Source organism: Oreochromis aureus, linkage group 22, assembly GCF_013358895.1.
Source record: "Oreochromis aureus strain Israel breed Guangdong linkage group 22, ZZ_aureus, whole genome shotgun sequence".
NCBI lineage: Eukaryota > Metazoa > Chordata > Actinopteri > Cichliformes > Cichlidae > Oreochromis > Oreochromis aureus.
The window spans coordinates 11,225,830-11,239,976 of NC_052962.1; the positions used below are offsets into that span (position 1 = coordinate 11,225,830).

General features: G+C 43.3%; 1 protein-coding gene across 4 annotated transcripts in view; it reads left to right on the forward strand.

Annotated features, from left to right (window-relative positions):
• The window catches only part of LOC116313436 (triple functional domain protein), a 63,543-nt gene that overhangs the window by 40,002 nt on the left and 9,394 nt on the right, over window positions 1-14,147 (forward strand). For 3 of the 4 annotated variants that reach the window (XM_039605549.1, XM_039605551.1, XM_039605550.1), the window contains exons 17-41: window positions 417-612; window positions 1,098-1,264; window positions 1,390-1,509; window positions 1,615-1,806; window positions 1,884-2,033; window positions 2,141-2,255; window positions 3,668-3,783; window positions 3,866-3,988; window positions 4,082-4,276; window positions 4,360-4,478; window positions 5,155-5,221; window positions 5,396-5,505; window positions 5,609-5,678; window positions 6,119-6,208; window positions 6,292-6,384; window positions 6,484-6,595; window positions 6,710-6,900; window positions 7,038-7,139; window positions 8,748-8,890; window positions 9,015-9,114; window positions 9,236-9,479; window positions 10,077-10,184; window positions 10,393-10,586; window positions 10,679-10,849; window positions 13,233-13,328. In XM_039605549.1, coding sequence (XP_039461483.1) covers window positions 417-612; window positions 1,098-1,264; window positions 1,390-1,509; window positions 1,615-1,806; window positions 1,884-2,033; window positions 2,141-2,255; window positions 3,668-3,783; window positions 3,866-3,988; window positions 4,082-4,276; window positions 4,360-4,478; window positions 5,155-5,221; window positions 5,396-5,505; window positions 5,609-5,678; window positions 6,119-6,208; window positions 6,292-6,384; window positions 6,484-6,595; window positions 6,710-6,900; window positions 7,038-7,139; window positions 8,748-8,890; window positions 9,015-9,114; window positions 9,236-9,479; window positions 10,077-10,184; window positions 10,393-10,586; window positions 10,679-10,849; window positions 13,233-13,328 — 3,384 coding nt within the window. Of the gene's footprint in view, window positions 1-416; window positions 613-1,097; window positions 1,265-1,389; window positions 1,510-1,614; window positions 1,807-1,883; window positions 2,034-2,140; window positions 2,256-3,667; window positions 3,784-3,865; window positions 3,989-4,081; window positions 4,277-4,359; window positions 4,479-5,154; window positions 5,222-5,395; window positions 5,506-5,608; window positions 5,679-6,118; window positions 6,209-6,291; window positions 6,385-6,483; window positions 6,596-6,709; window positions 6,901-7,037; window positions 7,140-8,195; window positions 8,226-8,747; window positions 8,891-9,014; window positions 9,115-9,235; window positions 9,480-10,061; window positions 10,185-10,392; window positions 10,587-10,678; window positions 10,850-13,232; window positions 13,329-14,147 lie in introns of all 4 variants that reach the window. The other variant, XM_039605548.1, reaches the window with a different exon arrangement.

A 14,147-nucleotide genomic window follows, 5' to 3' on the forward strand; every position in this document is an offset into this window, starting at 1 on the left:
CATTATAAGAATGTTTAAACAGTCTTAAGCAAACTGTAGAGACCTGATGTCCACAAAGAAGGAATGCAGAAGCACTAGAAACCGTTTTTTGTAGCTAAGCAACAATAATCCCTCGATAGCTCTGAAAATGAGGTCACGGGTGCTTCAAGTACAAAGACGCTTGCGTGTGGACACAGAATCGAACAGGCTGTGCTTCTGTTTTAAATGTATAAGTGAAAATGTGCTGTTCACACGTTTAAATGCAAAAGTATTTTTCATTTAGAATTAATGATATTGGAAGAATAATGCGTGTAATTTGTATGAAAAACATCTACCCACGCAGCATTGTGCCTTAGTGCAGCAATCTCACAGACTCGTGACTCACTAATGCTACTCTATACTATGCTTCCTTTAAATTCAATCTCTTCCCTCCTCAGATCATCTCTGACCTGGAGTCGTGGAACGAGGAGCTGACAGGTCAGATGAATGACTTTGACACGGAGGACCTGACGCTGGCCGAGCAGAGGCTCCAGCACCACGCTGACAAGGCCTTGACCATGAACAACCTCACCTTCGATGTGATCCACCAGGGCCAGGAGCTGCTGCAGTATGTCAACGAAGTCCAGGCCTCCGGTGAGTCCGCTCCTCAGACTCCATTATTTTTTAGACATTTTCTTATTACCAGTTCTTCATCTGCCCTTAAGTGCTGTAAAGTAAAACTGTGGAGGTGTTTGACTGTCGCCCGGTGGCCTCCCTCAGACCTCGGTCATCTTCCATCTGAGGGTGTAGTCAGGATGTAGCTCATGTTGGCTGCTGCTGCACAGATTTCTGTGTTGGCTACGTTAGTTTTAATATTGATGCTGTGTAGGTGTCGCGGGTCAGATTCAGTCAGCGTTTGTGATGAGAGGCACCCACTCACTAACCATAATAACTCACCTGTGATCTCACATGCTAATAGGTGCTCTGTAAAACGGCACAAGGAATGGTTGCGCCATGCCACGTGTATTAAACATGAGTTTGAATTGATGCACACGTGACTGATAATTAAGACTGTCAGGGAAGTTATTTGACTTGCTCCTCCGCACCACGTCTTATACGGCTACGCGTCTTCCATGCAGGTGTGGAGCTGCTGTGCGATCGGGATGTGGACATGGCCACGCGGGTTCAGGACTTGCTGGAGTTCCTTCACGAAAAGCAGCAAGAGCTCGATTTAGCAGCTGAGCAGCACCGCAGACACCTGGAGCAGTGTGTCCAGCTGAGACACCTGCAGGCAGAAGTCAAGCAGGTAAAATGCCTGGTCACATACCTGCAGCAAGGCGCCATCTGCAGGTTAAACAGGTTCAAATGGCAGAATACCAAGAAGTCTGCAAGTTCTGTGAGGAAAAAGCTCTCTCTGTCTGTCTCTTACAGGTTCTGGGTTGGATTCGTAATGGCGAGTCGATGCTGAACGCTGGTCTGATAACAGCGAGCTCCCTGCAGGAAGCTGAGCAACTGCAGAGGGAACACGAACAATTTCAGCATGCTATTGAGGTAACAGAGTTTGTGTTATCCCATCAGCCTGTTTGAAACTAGATTTCTTCTCTTCTCTGACTAACTGTAACCATGATCTTTTCCCCACCTCTCCCCTTTCTGCAGAAAACACACCAGAGTGCCCTGCAGGTTCAGCAGAAGGCGGAGGCTCTGCTTCAGGCCAACCACTACGACATGGACATGATCAGAGACTGTGCTGAGAGCGTGGCTTCACACTGGCAACAGCTCATGCTGAAGATGGAGGACCGACTCAAGCTTGTCAATGCCTCCGTCGCCTTCTACAAGACCTCTGAACAGGTATGAGAGAAGAGTTAGCTTTACCGTCTCCTCAACAGTCCACACAAACACCACTGACTGCACATTTCTCTCAACAGGTGTGCAGTGTGTTGGAGAGCTTGGAGCAAGAGTACAAGAGAGAGGAGGACTGGTGTGGAGGAGCTGACAAACTGGGACCCAACTGTGAAACAGACCACGTCACCCCCATGATCAGCAAGCACCTGGAGCAGAAGGAGGCCTTCCTAAAAGTAACACACACACTCCCACACACACAGAGAATGAGTCAGAATGAAAGGGGAGCAAAGCTTTAACTCACACTTCTGATCTTACTGTGCGTGTTTTACGTTGTAATTAGGCGTGCACGCTGGCAAGAAGAAATGCGGATGTCTTCCTCAAGTACATGCACAGGAACAGTGTTAACATGCCCGGGATGCTGAGCCACGTCAAAGCACCAGAACAGCAGGTCAAAAGTGAGTATAAGCAACACGTTAAACATCATCCAGACTTTCTAATCAACAGCCTCGTTAGCCCTCATTTTGATAAAGTCCAGCAAAAGTTGGTTTTGCCTTTCATTTGAATTTTAATCACACTGACACATATTTAATAAGGCTGCGTGAGACATAAGATGGACACCAACTGTGCGCTCACTTCTCGCCTTGACACTAGAAGAAAATGAATGTTTGGTTTTTTCCCCTGCAGTTGAAGTGGAGGCACTAAAACACCATAAACAGACAAATTTGAACGAACTGAGATTTAAACTGTGTGCTCATTTGAGCCGTTGATGCATCGTGGGAGGTTGCTGCAGAGACGTTGTACTTATTTGATTTGATTTGATTCCAGAGGCTGAACCTTACCTCTGCTGCTACACTGAGCACTGAGATCACTGGAGCCAGTTCAGTTGAGCAGCTGTACTAGATGCACTTTAGGGGTAAAAGTACTAAATAAAAGCAACTAAATACAAGAACACGAGTGTGATGTTGTAATAGGATGGTGCTGTTGCAACAAGTCACAGAGCGATGTCGCCGAGCGCATAAGCGTCACGAGCTCTCTGCTGACAAAAAACGTGCTGAGCAGCTCCTGTAGATGTGACGCTGCAATAGGATGGCACTGTTTTTGGATCTTGGTGGGAAGATTCTACAGTTTATGTTTAATGTTCAGTTCTGAAAGAGATCGACCAACAGTGCTGCCTGCACCTTCGTTGATATTGTTACATGTGAATTAATGTTATAGTAACTGTAAATAATTCACTCGTGCAGTCAGTCATCTAGTCTCTCTGAAGACGGACCTCCTTCAGATTTTTCCACCATTGTTTAAAAACATAAAAATTCTGTCAGTGGTGGAAAATCTGTTACATGGCTGCTGGTTCAGTCTGCATTTGTTCCTCCATATTAGAATTAAGAAAAATTCAGGATTAAGAACATTAACAGTAAACAAACAGACACAGTTTAATTCAAACTAAACTCAGAAACTAACTGAAACTAAACTGAATTGAAAAAAAAAAACATTAAAAAGTATTCAAATGAAAAAATATTTAAGTAAATATATTCACTCAAAGATGATGACAGTATATGAAAAGTGCTTGTGATGTGAACAGAGGAGTCCAAACACTCTGAAAGACTCCGATAACTGGATAAATGATCAAAACCTCCGGCTCCTAACGTTTGAAGTTGGAGCAGAGTGTAAGTAAAAAGATTACTTACAAACATGTTTGGCACACCGCAGGTGGTGCTGGGAAAACCTGACCCAGCATGGTTCTTACTACATCAAGTGAGCACTTTGCACTGTGGCTGCAGGAAGGTTCTGTAACAAACTGGTTTGTTGTTTGTTGTTGGTTTGATTTTACCTTTGGGGTTAAATTTCTTTCTCCCTGTTTTGTGTGTAGACATCCTTAATGAGCTACTGCAAAGAGAGAACCGCGTTCTCCACTTCTGGACGATGAAGAAACGCAGGCTGGATCAGTGCCAGCAGTACGTGGTGTTTGAACGTAGCGCCAAACAGGTACGCAAAGCACACGCTGCAATTTTACAGCGACACATCTACACACTCTGCTTATGACAAACATCCTCTGTGTGTTTTTAAGGCTCTGGAGTGGATTCACGACACCGGGGAGTTTTACCTGTCCACACACACATCCACAGGCTCGAGTATCCATCACACGCAGGAGCTGCTGAAGGAACATGAGGAATTCCACATCACAGCCAAGGTTGGGCTCGCAAGCGCGCGCACAGAAACCTCGTGTTGATGTTTGCATGCATGTGCGTGAGGACCACATTGGCTCTGTTTCTCTCCTCCTTAGCAAACCAAGGAGCGTGTGAAGCTGCTGATCCAGCTGGCCGATGGTTTCTGCGAGAAAGGCCACAGTCATGCAGGGGAGATCAAAAAATGGGTGACAGCTGTGGACAAGCGCTATCGAGACTTTTCGCTGCGCATGGACAAGTACCGCTGCAGTCTTGAGAAAGCTCTGGGCATCTCCTCCGACTCCAACAAGGCGGTGAGTACTCAGGTTTTTTGCTAGGCAGCTGCTCGCTCTGTATCCCGAAACCTAAACTTTCACTTTGCTTCTCTCCGTGTCAGAGCAAGGATCTGCAGTTGGACATCATCCCAGCCACGGCTCCAGGGTCAGAGGTTAAGCTGAGGGATGCTGCCGCCCATGAGCTGAATGAGGAGAAACGTAAATCTGCACGCAGAAAGGAGTACGTTACCACCTCCTGCTTTATAATATCAGAACAACAGAAGAATTAATAGATGAAGAATAATTCTTATTTAGCAAATTGGCAAGTGCTCCAGGTTATGCCTGAAGAATTGTTTAGCATTTAGTAGTTAAAAGCTCCTCATGTGAACCATCTTTGTTGTACGTCAGCAACATTTTTCCCCACTTGTTGAAAAATGTTTTACTACCCCAAAGCACTCAGAGTTAACAGACTATGAGCAGGTTACCTGCCAGTGTCCCTGTCCACAGCAGTGTCAGCACTGAACCTGGTCAATAGCTGGAAGAGGAGCTCCGTGTAAATGTATATACATAATGAACCTGCTTGATTTACGCTCCTCCGTCCGGCCTCTTCTCTGCTGTGCCAGCACAAAAACTGCAGACTGAACCATCGAGCTGTGGCTCAGAACAAATGAGTGGACGGACACAGTCCAGGAAAAAGCGCCTGCATCATTTTTATATGAGCGGCACAAATCACGAGCATGATTTCCGTCATTCATAGCTTGCTTTATGACCACGTCTTATGGCCCATAAGTCATCGTTCATTAATGTAAATGGATGAAGTCGACAGGCTGAAAGGGAGCTGCTTATTTATCACTGCGTGAACAAGGATGATATGAAAATTGCTAATTTGTGTCGCTGTGTGTTTTGTGTGTGTTCAGGTTCATCATGGCAGAGCTGATTCAGACAGAAAAAGCCTACGTGCGAGACCTGCGGGAGTGCATGGATGTAAGTTCAACTTGTCAACCCACCAGTTAACCTGCTTAGTGTCGGAGTTGTGCAACAACTTTTCAACAGCAACAACAAATGTGCAACAAATTTAAAAGTCTTTCAGAATCCTATTATGAAAAATAAAAACATTATTATTCTTATAGTTATGATCTCCTCTTTCCTCCATTGCAGACCTACCTGTGGGAGATGACCAGTGGAGTGGAGGAGATTCCTCCAGGGATCCTCAACAAGGAGCACATCATCTTTGGAAACATGCAAGACCTTTATGAATTCCACCATAAGTAAGAAACATGTCCTCCTTCCACTATTTATCATTTTTAGAGAAAGCTCTAATCTTTTCTTCTGGTCTCTCATCTTTCTGTCTCTTTTTTTTTTTTCCATCAGCATCTTCCTCAAAGAGTTGGAGAAATATGAGCAGCTACCAGAGGATGTTGGGCATTGCTTCGTCACATGGGTATGTATTATTGTGTCTTACAGAGAAATTTATTTTGTACTGTGTACGTGTGCATTTAGATTTCTAAGTAATGCATATAAGCTTTTTTATACTCCTGGCTCAGTATGATATCATGTCAGGAACATAGCGCTGGCTGTTAGCACAGAAGCCCCACCCACCTGCTCTTCTAACCTTCTGTTTACAAGGGGTAGCCAATCAGAAGAAGGCTGGCTTAAAGCAAAAAGCAAAAGGCTTGTTTCAGAAAGAGAAACATAAATTAAGGTTATTTTGAACAGTGGCTCTGCAGACATATTCCCAGCAGTGTCCAAAAATTAAAAAATGGAGCTGAAAATGAGCATCAATGGTCCCTTTAATATTTCTGGAAGTAAGAAAAATGGTTCATAAGCGGAGATGTGATGGGTATTAATTTTTCATCGTCATCTGTTTCTTTCTTGTTCAAGGCCGATAAGTTCCAGATGTATGTGAACTACTGTAAGAACAAGCCGGACTCCACCCAGCTCATACTGGAGCATGCTGGCAACTACTTTGATGTGAGTACCACCTCTGATCACTGAGATGAGACTGAATGTCAGTCACGTACTGTCACCTCACCGTTCTCCTCTGTTAATGACAGGAAATTCAACAGAGGCACCGACTGGCCAACTCCATCTCATCCTATCTGATCAAGCCAGTGCAGAGAATCACCAAGTATCAGCTCCTGCTGAAGGTAAGCCACCACAGCAAAAAAAAGAAAAAAACGAGATGCTTGTGATGAGCGTCTCCATGGTTCCTGTTGTCATGGTTTCTGTGCCCGCGTCCTGTTTAGGAGCTGTTGACGTGCTGTGAAGAAGGTAAAGGAGAGATCAAGGACGGCCTGGAGGTGATGCTCAGTGTTCCCAAGAAAGCCAACGATGCCATGCACCTCTCAATGCTGGAAGGTCAGCCATTGATTCTGTATTTGTACTATTAGCTTTAATTTCACAGCAAACCTCTGTGTGTTTATTCTTTAATGTTGAGTTTTCATCAAGTCATCCTCTGGCCTTTTTCTCCAGGTTTCGATGAAAACATCGAGTCGCAGGGCGAGCTCATTCTCCAGGATTCATTCCAGGTCTGGGATCCAAAGACTCTGATCCGAAAGGGACGAGAGCGCCACCTCTTCCTCTTTGAGATGTCTCTTGTTTTCAGCAAGGAGGTCAAAGACTCAAATGGCCGGAGCAAATACATCTATAAGAGCAAACTCTTTGTAAGTACACAATGATAAAATCAGGAGCATTTTTTGTGCTTATGGAGACCTCAGAACTTCACACAATTACAAAAATAAAATCATTTGACAGTCGGCAAAGTAAAGTTTACGTTTTCTCATATTACTCTTCCTTGCAGACATCAGAGTTGGGGGTGACTGAACACGTTGAAGGAGACCCCTGTAAGTTTGCTCTATGGGTGGGACGCACCCCGACCTCTGACAACAAGATTGTACTCAAGGTAAAACACTCCTCCTCCTCCTTGCTTTGCAGACTCCTCCTCCTTTTGGGTTGGACCAATATAGCTTCCTGAAGCAAATCTGATGAGTAATTATGGACTATAAGTCTCAATAAAGTCCAAATACTAGCATTGAAAATACATTAATCTTCCATGTGAGTGTGCTGAAAGCATAAATATTGGTCTAACCCAGTTTCCTCTCCACATTCAGACCTTTTCTATTCTTCTTCTTATCTCTGCTGTCCTCTCTTCTGTCCCGTTTAAATGCATGAGCAGCTTCAGGGTGGCTGAGAAGCTTTCTGTAGTCACTCTTCTGTCTCCTCCTTCCTTCTTGTCTTCCAGCCTGTTTAGATTTCTGCTTTTGTTCCATCTGTTAACAAAACACGGCACACATGTGTATATCTGGGGCTGTGTTTTCTGTGGATGTTTGTATCTCTAATTCTCTATGTGGGCCGACATGCTTCCACCAACGCTGGTGATACTGATTCAGCCCCTGAACGCCCACAATCGCCCAGCCTGGCTCGCTGCTGCTTTATCAAAGCAGCGACTTAGCTATCCTTCTCTACCACAAAAATATATATTTTAAAAATGATTTACAGCCACTGTTGAAGTTTTTAATTAATTTTTCTAAATATCTGAATCACCCATGTTAAGACTTCTTCCTGCTGAGTAGTGTCACAGATGGATTAAAACTTGTCAGCTGTTGGACCAGCATGAAGCCAGAGTCCTAGCACGTTCAGTACTGAGCATTTCAACATAAATACACACTGACTACCAGACTAACCACTGAGAAGCAGTCATGTGTTATGTGCATTGTAAATTAGGTGTGTCTTGTTACTAACCACACACAGACACACACACACACACACACACACACACACACACACTATGCATTACTATTCACTAGGCATTTTATTGGCCTTCATTATACTGTCAAACCAAAATGTCAGTGTTGTGCACTTCTATCATTTCAAATCATTCTGTCAGCTTGTAAAATGTCCTGTACACCTTCTAAAAGCAAACCAGTGAAATTCCCTTTTTTATATTTTAAATTCAAAGCTAAGTCAGGGATCCAAACATGGAGCCATGGTGAGTACAAACAATCCCACAACACAGCCCTCAACCATTTTTCAAAAGTCTTAGAGTTAGCTTAGTGTAAATGGGTAAAAGCAGCATATTTGAGCTTTAGCATCAAGCCGCTGTAACCTTAGCAATATCACATCTCCAGACCTGAAAGGTACAAAATAATCAATAAAGGTGATTCCCAAATGAGGGTAGTAAAGTAAACCTAAACACTGACTGTTCACTGTTCATGTTTGTATGACTAATACATTAAGTAACATCCACTTTAACTCAGATTATTCAGATGGTGGGTGGTGTTGAGGAAGTGGTTCTTCATCTATGAGAGCTGTTGCAGTGGCTGTACAAAAATAAATGCAGGGAAGCCACTGTGTTAGGCATTTACAGGCAGAGACACCTGAGTAAAATGTATATGTGAAATAATGGCTTTGTAACGTATTAAGAGATCAAATATGTGTGAATCAAGAATTCAAATTGAGGATTTTTTTGACAAGCTTTGCCTTCTTGACAATGATTGACTGCCGATAACAGGCATCCAGCATTGAGAACAAGCAAGACTGGATCAAACACATCAGAGAGGTGATCCAAGAGCGCACCATTCACCTGAGAGGAGCACTTAAAGAACCCATTCATATTCCCAAAACAGCCACCACCAAGCACCACAAGGGACGAAGGTAAACACAGCTCTGAATGGGGATTTATCTATGAACAGGAAGTTTATCTTACTGTTTACTGTACTATTTATACAAGAAGGGAAGAAAAATTGCACCTTTTATTGATCGTGTGTGCTCCCATTAGGGATGGAGAGGACCTGGACAGTCAGGGTGAAGGCAGCAGCCAACCAGACACCATCTCTCTGGCATCACGCACCTCTCAGAACACACTGGACAGCGACAAGGTGAGAACACACACACAGAGCTCAGAAATGATGCCCAGTCTTCAGATCTTCTGGATTCATCAGCTTTAAAAACAAATGTCATATGGAGCAAAGGTCTCAGTCATGGTCTCGTCTTCCACAGCTCTCCGGCGGCTGTGAGCTGACTGTGGTCATACATGACTTTATGGCCAGCAACAGCAACGAGCTGACGGTGCGGCGGGGTCAGACGGTGGAGGTTCTGGAGCGCTGTCACGACAAACCAGACTGGTGCCTGGTCAGGACCACAGACCGCTCTCCTGCCCAGGAGGGCCTGGTGCCCTGCTCTATGCTCTGTATCGCCCATTCCAGGTCCTCCATGGAGATGGAAGGCATCTTCAATCACAAAGGTACAAAAATTTAATTTGCTTCACAAAAAGTCACTGATATAATTACGTGTAAAAAATCCAAGCCTGCATCCATGTTGCCATGGGTAACACTCATATTTCTGAAGGCACCATTAATGCTGAATATAACTATATACTGTTTTCGGGACAGATGCTGTCATCTAGCTTGTGCTAAAGATTATGATGATGATTTCAAAGAAGATCTTTCTTATTAACCATGCACTGCACATATTGCACACATTGGCTCTGCAGTAAAGGGTCTGGAATGCAGGCAGGTTAACAGCTGAAATCCTGGGCTTTTCTAAGCATTTCACTTTGAAAGCTGCAGCATTTGGTCTCCTCAGTGTTCAGATGTTTTTGGAACATATTGCTGGCATCAAATTCAAAATCAGATAATGGTCGTCCACTAAAATGAATTTTCCTGGCCTTCACATTCTGATTTGCTATCTACAAAAATTAGTAATATTAAAAAATATGCTTTAAATTTACAGATGCCTGCTTTGTTTCTTGTCTTTCTTGAGTAGAGCTGTTGTTTTTGGTCTCATTTCTGGAAGTGTGCATCACAGGGCTTGTTTTCACTTACAGCTCTGTATTTCACAGACACACTGTCAGTGTGCAGCAATGACTCCATCATGCCAGGTTCCTCTGCTACGCTGCAGCCCGGTCACGGCATCGGCTCCCACACCTCCCCGGGTCCTAAACGACCAGGTGAGATCGCCAACCTTTATTTGAAAGGCTATGAAAAAAAAAACTGTAAAAAAAAATAAAAAAGTACAAAGTATTTTAAATTTCAAACTGAGGAACAAAGTGATAAAGCTGTCAACTTGTAGATAAAATCCAGAGTTTATAACTGTGCGCTGCAGTTTCGGTGGATGAACTTTAACCCGTGCTTTGTGCGTGTGGTTTGGTTTCTTAGGTAACACGCTACGGAAGTGGCTGACCAGCCCGGTGCGACGGCTAAGCAGCGGTAAAGCAGACGGCCATGTGAAGAAGCTGGCCCACAAGCACAAGAAGAGCCGCGAGGTGAGGAAGAGCGGTGAGATGACGATAGGCTCTCAGAAAGACTCGGACGACAGTGCTGCTACACCTCAGGATGAAACTTTGGAGGAGGTGGGTGGATGCAGAACGCTTGACACTCTGTGCCGTCCTCAAACCTGTTACAAGAGAGTTAAATGGTGCTTTGCCATCCTTGTGTGTTGCAGAGGGTTCGTAACGAGGGCCTGTCGAGCGGTACGCTGTCCAAGTCCAGTTCTTCGGGAATGCAGAGCTGCGGCGAGGAGGAGGGCGAGGAGGGCGCAGACTCAGTACCTCTGCCTCCACCTATGGCCATCCAGCAGCATAGCTTGCTGCAGCCAGACTCACAGGATGACAAGGTGAGGAGAGATAGGGCGTTACAGCGGGGGACCGGGGACCAGATGTAATCAGCTTTTCAGCTCACATCATTCTTTAAGATTGTAGGTCAAGAAAGGACATGAAGAATTGTGTTGCGAGGCTTGCTTTTAGGATTTTAGGAAATTGCCGACGTGCTTTGTGTTCTGAACTTCTGGTAGACAGAGTCATACAGATTTTGTCTTCAGTATTTCTAAGTGTTAAAAAGTGTTAAATTTACTATCCACAAAAATCTACCCCGTTAAAAATTGGCTTGTTTTGCTCAAAATGATGAGACACATATCTGAAATCATCTCTAGCTGCCTGCAGTGTTTGCTTTCGAATAGAAGTGTGTCCTAAAGGTTTTTTTAATACATTTATTTTTGATCTAGTAAGTATTCATTTTAAATCTGCAACCGAATCAAACCCACATTTGGTCGCTTGCCCAGGCCCGGGGTTGGTGTAAGAGGTGGTGTAACATCTGCAGTCGTTGGTTTCTGGAAAACACTTTCACTCAAGTTTCTCCCACTTTTTCCCAAATAGGACCATTTCCTGACACGGTTTAAGTGACCCTTAGTTTCAGTTGTGCATAGCATTTTATCTTGGCGTGTTGCATCATATTCTCCCCTCTCTTCTAAAACAGAAAGCAATGCAAAGTCGCACGCAACCCACGTTTCCTCCTCGACTCAAGTGGAGACTCCTCTGACACTAATTTCTGTTTCTCTTTTTTTGTTTTGTTTCCTGGTTGTATTGTTTGCTGTTTTCCATGCTGTAGCATTACCTTGATTTATGTCCTGTCTTTGCTTTGTCTCAGTTTCCATACCTCTCCATCTGAAGTGTCCCGCTCTTCCCCTTCTGTCTCTTCCCTCGGTCACTTCTTCAGTTCTCTATCGTTTTCCCCCTTACTCTTCAACTCAAAATTGTATTTTCTAAAACCTGAAACATGAAGATAGAAGCTTTTTTTCTTTTTCCTTCTTTTTTTGAAATCCACCTTTCTCTGTCCCTCTGCCTAACTTTTGTATTTTTTGCAAACTCTTAAACATTCCTGAATTTCTCTACTTAAGATTTCCCCTTTTTCTTCTTCTTCTTCTATTTTTTTAAGCTTTACATGTTTTGACTTCTGCCTCGTTTCTTTGATCACACCTCTGGAGCAGAGAGGTGTCTGGCGGATGAGTAAGGGCTTTAAAGCAAAATGTACATAAGGAGAGGATGCATGTAGCTCCTAACTCTTTTTTTTGTTAGAGTCTGTAAGCATAGCGCAAGACTGCAGCTTTTTTCTGCATGTTTGTCAGTCATAGGCTGGGATTGACCATAAAATTAGTGGATCTAAATCTGAAAATAAAGCGGTAAGATCCCCCAGCAGCCCCGCTGGATAATCTAACTAAGAGGCCACAATGAGGTGAAAATTCAAAAGCACCCCTTCTTCCTCTCCCCAACTCCTCACCACCCACTCCGTCCCCCGCCTGCTCGTCCTCATCTCCTTTTACCCTCTGTGCGTTAACCTCATTAACCATGCGAGTAATTGGCATCTCTAAATGCTGGCGAGGCCAGAAGGGCACACAGCATCACCCAGAAAACCTAATTGGGGAATGTCTTGAAGCACAGCACAGCAAGGGTGAGAGTCTCCTGAACTATATATATATATATCTCTATATATGCATACTTACATATTACCTCTTTCATTCTAGCTCTGTTAGCATTCTTTCTTTATTCCAAAGGCCGCTCATCACCATCTGAGAAAGCAACACAAACATCTTTCACTCACACATCACCATTTTTTTGACCTTCTGCCCATCACTATTTCAAAGACTTCTATTTTTCTTCTCTTATCTTCATTTCAGTCACCCTACTTTCAGCCTCATGTTTTGTTTTTTTTAACCTTTTCATTGGCCGCTTTATGAAGTTCATATACGTTTTGACTTTCTTTAACCTTGAGTTATAAAAGCCCCGCCCCCTGTCCTGGGGGTTTCACTAATGGGAGCATATTGTGGATGAATCTCTTCAGATTACAACATTTAACAAACATTTTCACAAAGTCATTGGTCGCATCAACAACTAAAATTCACTTAAATGCCACCACCAAAATATAATTCTCGAGTCTTGTCTTCAAGTTATTCTCAATGAAAACTCCAGCATGACTTTTAACTGTAAGCTCTTACAACTTACTTTAGGATTACTTTAGAAACAGATTTACTTCTGTTTTAGAAAGGATGGAAATTACTGTTCCTAAAGTGTGATGAGGCTTGATTCAGTTCTGAAAAGTTTAGTGGTTCCTTTTTTCCCTAAAGAGAGTTATTACTTCAAAATTTAGACTGTCAACTTGCATGGCTTTTCTTTTTCTCACACTTGTTTGTTGTCCTTCCTCTCATCTCTCTGCTTTTTGCCTAGACTTCTTCTCGTCTGTCGGTCCGCCCGTCCAGTTCAGAAACGCCCAGTGCCGCTGAGCTGGTGAGCGCCATCGAGGAGCTAGTCAAAAGCAAGATGGTAGGAAATACCAGATACTCACACCAACCTCGACTGGTTACTAAGCTCTTAGAAACTCTTTTCTTATGACTAATTTCTCTCAGTAAAGGCCCAGTTTATCAGAAGATACCACAGACTTTATATAAAAGATGGACGTAGCCACCATGCTATTGCCAAATCCTTATTTTGAAGCATCAGCATTTTGACTGCCATCATGTGAATTTTTGGAGCCTGGAGTGAACATATTTAGACGAGAGGGTGGAGTGCTAAGTTATTGCTAAGCTAATGCTAGCAAGCTTGATTAGCAAGTTGCTGAGTTTTAGAGGTTGCATTGTTTGTCCAAATTTTGATTAAAATGCTAAAAAAAACCCACCAACATTAAAAAAAACAAAAGAAAAACAAAAGAAAGGAAACGTGGTTTTGAAGTCCAGTTCAGTGACTCTGAGTAAAAGTGGTGAGGACAGGTAGCTAGCAGCTATAGCTATAGCCCGTATTAGCATAACTGTCACTGAAAGTGTCCACATGCCCTAAACTTTCAAGAAGAACAAAATCTAATTAGGTGAGTTTAAAAACAGAACAGTCCAGTGTTTACGAAGAGCGAAAGTAGCTTTAGAAACCATTTAACAATCAGTAAGGATGATGAAAATGAGTCTGCCTCAAGTGGCCTTTAGAGGAACTGCAGGTTTTGGCATTAGACTTTTCCTTTGTTTTTCAGCTCCACAAGTTTCTGCTTGATTCAACTTTAACTGTTTGTTAGCTTCATGTCAGCTAAATTAAATATATTTTTCTGCATTTTCTGTTTATTAAGATTAGCTTTGTCCATTTCAGAGTCATTAGGAT